The sequence below is a fragment of the Atta colombica genome, unplaced genomic scaffold (assembly GCF_001594045.1).
Source record: "Atta colombica isolate Treedump-2 unplaced genomic scaffold, Acol1.0 scaffold233, whole genome shotgun sequence".
Lineage (NCBI taxonomy): Eukaryota > Metazoa > Arthropoda > Insecta > Hymenoptera > Formicidae > Atta > Atta colombica.
Window position 1 is genome coordinate 844,932 of NW_017259331.1, and position 2,500 is coordinate 847,431.

Below are 2,500 nucleotides of genomic sequence, written 5' to 3' on the forward strand. Positions count from 1 at the left end.
AATAGATTCTGAAAAGAAAAAAAAATATACATCATAAATTGTATCAGATAAGATCTTGTCTTCTAAAATGACATGAAATTTTATTAGAAAGATTAATAACATAAGTAGGCTCTTTATAATTCAAGAAATACATGAAATTTTTTTTTATAAAAATAATTTTTTGCGCATAGTGTATCATTGATACAGATATTAAATCTTATTCTTGATTAATGATTGAGAAAACAAAACATTTGTACCTCTTTAAAATATAAAAATAGTTGAAATATTTATTTTTCAATCATTTCTTTTTTCAAAAAGAGTTCTCTCGAAAGAGTTCTCTATTTTATAATCTTTGGTATTGCAATTGAAACAGAGAGAATCATGTATAAAAAGAGTTATTTAAACTATTTAAAGAATAATATATTACATCACCTCATAGTTTTACTTTAATAGAATAATGTATTTGTTATTATTAATTTTACGAGCATTTTATAAGCTTCTCTCTAGTCTTATATTTACCTTATTTTCATATTTTTATAGATCATAAATCGCATTTTAGTCATGTATTTATTGCTATGTAACTATTACAATTAATTTTTTTTTGTTTAATTTAAAAAAGCAGATGTTATATGTATTTATTATATGTATTAATTTTTCTGATAAAGACACCACGTACACATTTCGGTTACGTTTAATCATCAATTTTGTTCTTTTATGCATATTGCATTTGGCTAAAAAACAAAGATACGAAATATTTCTGCACTGTTAAATCATATAACAATACAGAAATATTTATATTATGGAATAATATTAAATATTACTTACGAAATGAAACGAAATGAATTAAAAAATGAAATTAGAAAAGTGAGTTTCGCTTGCTTTGAATAATTCTCTTGGCTTCTACATAATTTAATATTTGATGCACAAGATATTTCTGTCGCATTGTTTCAAATTATATTCTCGCTACTTCTATTTTCATCAAATCATGCACTAAAGTTTAAGAATCGTTTCTTCACAAATAAGATCACTATAAATATCCACAAGATTATTTTCAACAAAATTTGTTTTATATTATACATGTATATACTTTTATATACACGTTCACATACACGACTTATTTAAAAATTTTGATGTAACAATTATTATACACTCGCAATATTACATACACTTCCACTATATGTATATCAATCTTATAAGTTAGCACATTATTGATATCTAGAGTTATATTTTATTATGATACTTTTATTTTCTGTACATAAGATTATTATTATTTCACATGTGTACATCGACCGATTCCTACAATTAAAAAAAAGATTGTATGCAACTCATTTCTGAGCTTTATTTACAAATTGCCCCAGCTTGACTTCCTAATCGCAATAGCGTAATCGCAATTACTAAATTATACGGTCTTACGGTCTCATGAACTTTGACGTACTCTACTATTTAGTTGGTTTGCAACATCTTAACAAATAGACGAACTTGGCCAAAAAATTGGAATTGTTATATAATAACATCCCAATACAGTTTACAGAGTGAAATATTTATTTCTTAAAAATTAGTCTTTTCTGTATCTCGTGTAGACTCTGAATACCTATTAAGTTTTACTAATATATTCTTTGGTTGTGTAACTCAAACTGCGTCTCAAAATACGTCTTACTCTGATGATTTGCGAGTATGTATAAAAGATGCTTCTTCGCAATTATCTATTAACAGCACAAGTTGATATACGCACAATTTGATTTCAGCATCTCGAAAATCTCGGCCTAAGTTGTGATCGTTTGCTGCTTAAATAACGATGTTTCTCTCTCCTCCTCTGCGGTCTTTGATCATTTTTTCGTAGCTATCGTCCCTACTTTCCACCGAGTCTGTCTCTGTTTCTCTCTCTGCTTTGGATTAGTTCTTTGGTATGGTTCTTTTTCTTCCATCCTTGCAGTCCGAGAATAAAATTTTTTTAACGGTGTGCTCGTTCTTGTCTGGCGGCGGAGCGTGTACGAAAGCGACCGTCTCTGCAGCTGTTCGGCTCTCTGAAATCGGTCATGGTTGTATGTTCATTCCTCAGGCCGTAGAGAAGCGACAGCCAGTTGTACCTGCGCCCGTTAGTACTGCGGCTGCCGCCGCGGCTAAACTTATCACATCGTCGCAAGCCGCCGTCGCCACTGCGGGGAAGCTCGGTTTTCACGTTGGCCAATCTTCAAGTCCTGCCGCAAGCCCCACTGTTCAAGCATCCTCTGCCGCCGCCGCCGCCAGTGGTGGTAGCGGCGGCGGTTGTATCCTGCCCGCGAAAAAGCCACCGATCTCGCGCGGCGTACCACCCCCGGTACCACCAAATAAGCCAGTGGTACCGCCAAAAAAGGAGGCAGCCGCTTACCTCCGAAGACCGGAACTGCAGTCGCAAAGCGCACCGCAACAGGATACCATTAAATACGGTAAACAGACGGCCCCGTCGCACAGTGCGGCGAGCACAGCGGCGAGCGGAACCGCTCCTCTGCAAGCGCAGCAACAACCACTTCCGGCGAGCATC

At 34.5% G+C, this 2,500-nt stretch overlaps 1 protein-coding gene across 2 annotated transcripts in view; it reads left to right on the top strand.

The window, feature by feature from the left end:
- The window catches only part of LOC108688415 (uncharacterized protein CG10915), a 6,978-nt gene that overhangs the window by 3,897 nt on the left and 581 nt on the right, over window positions 1-2,500 (top strand). For both annotated transcript variants that reach the window (XM_018194660.1, XM_018194659.1), the window contains exon 7: window positions 2,039-2,500. This exon is cut by the window's right edge. In XM_018194660.1, the coding sequence (XP_018050149.1) occupies window positions 2,039-2,500 (462 nt within the window). The remainder of the gene's footprint in view (window positions 1-2,038) is intronic.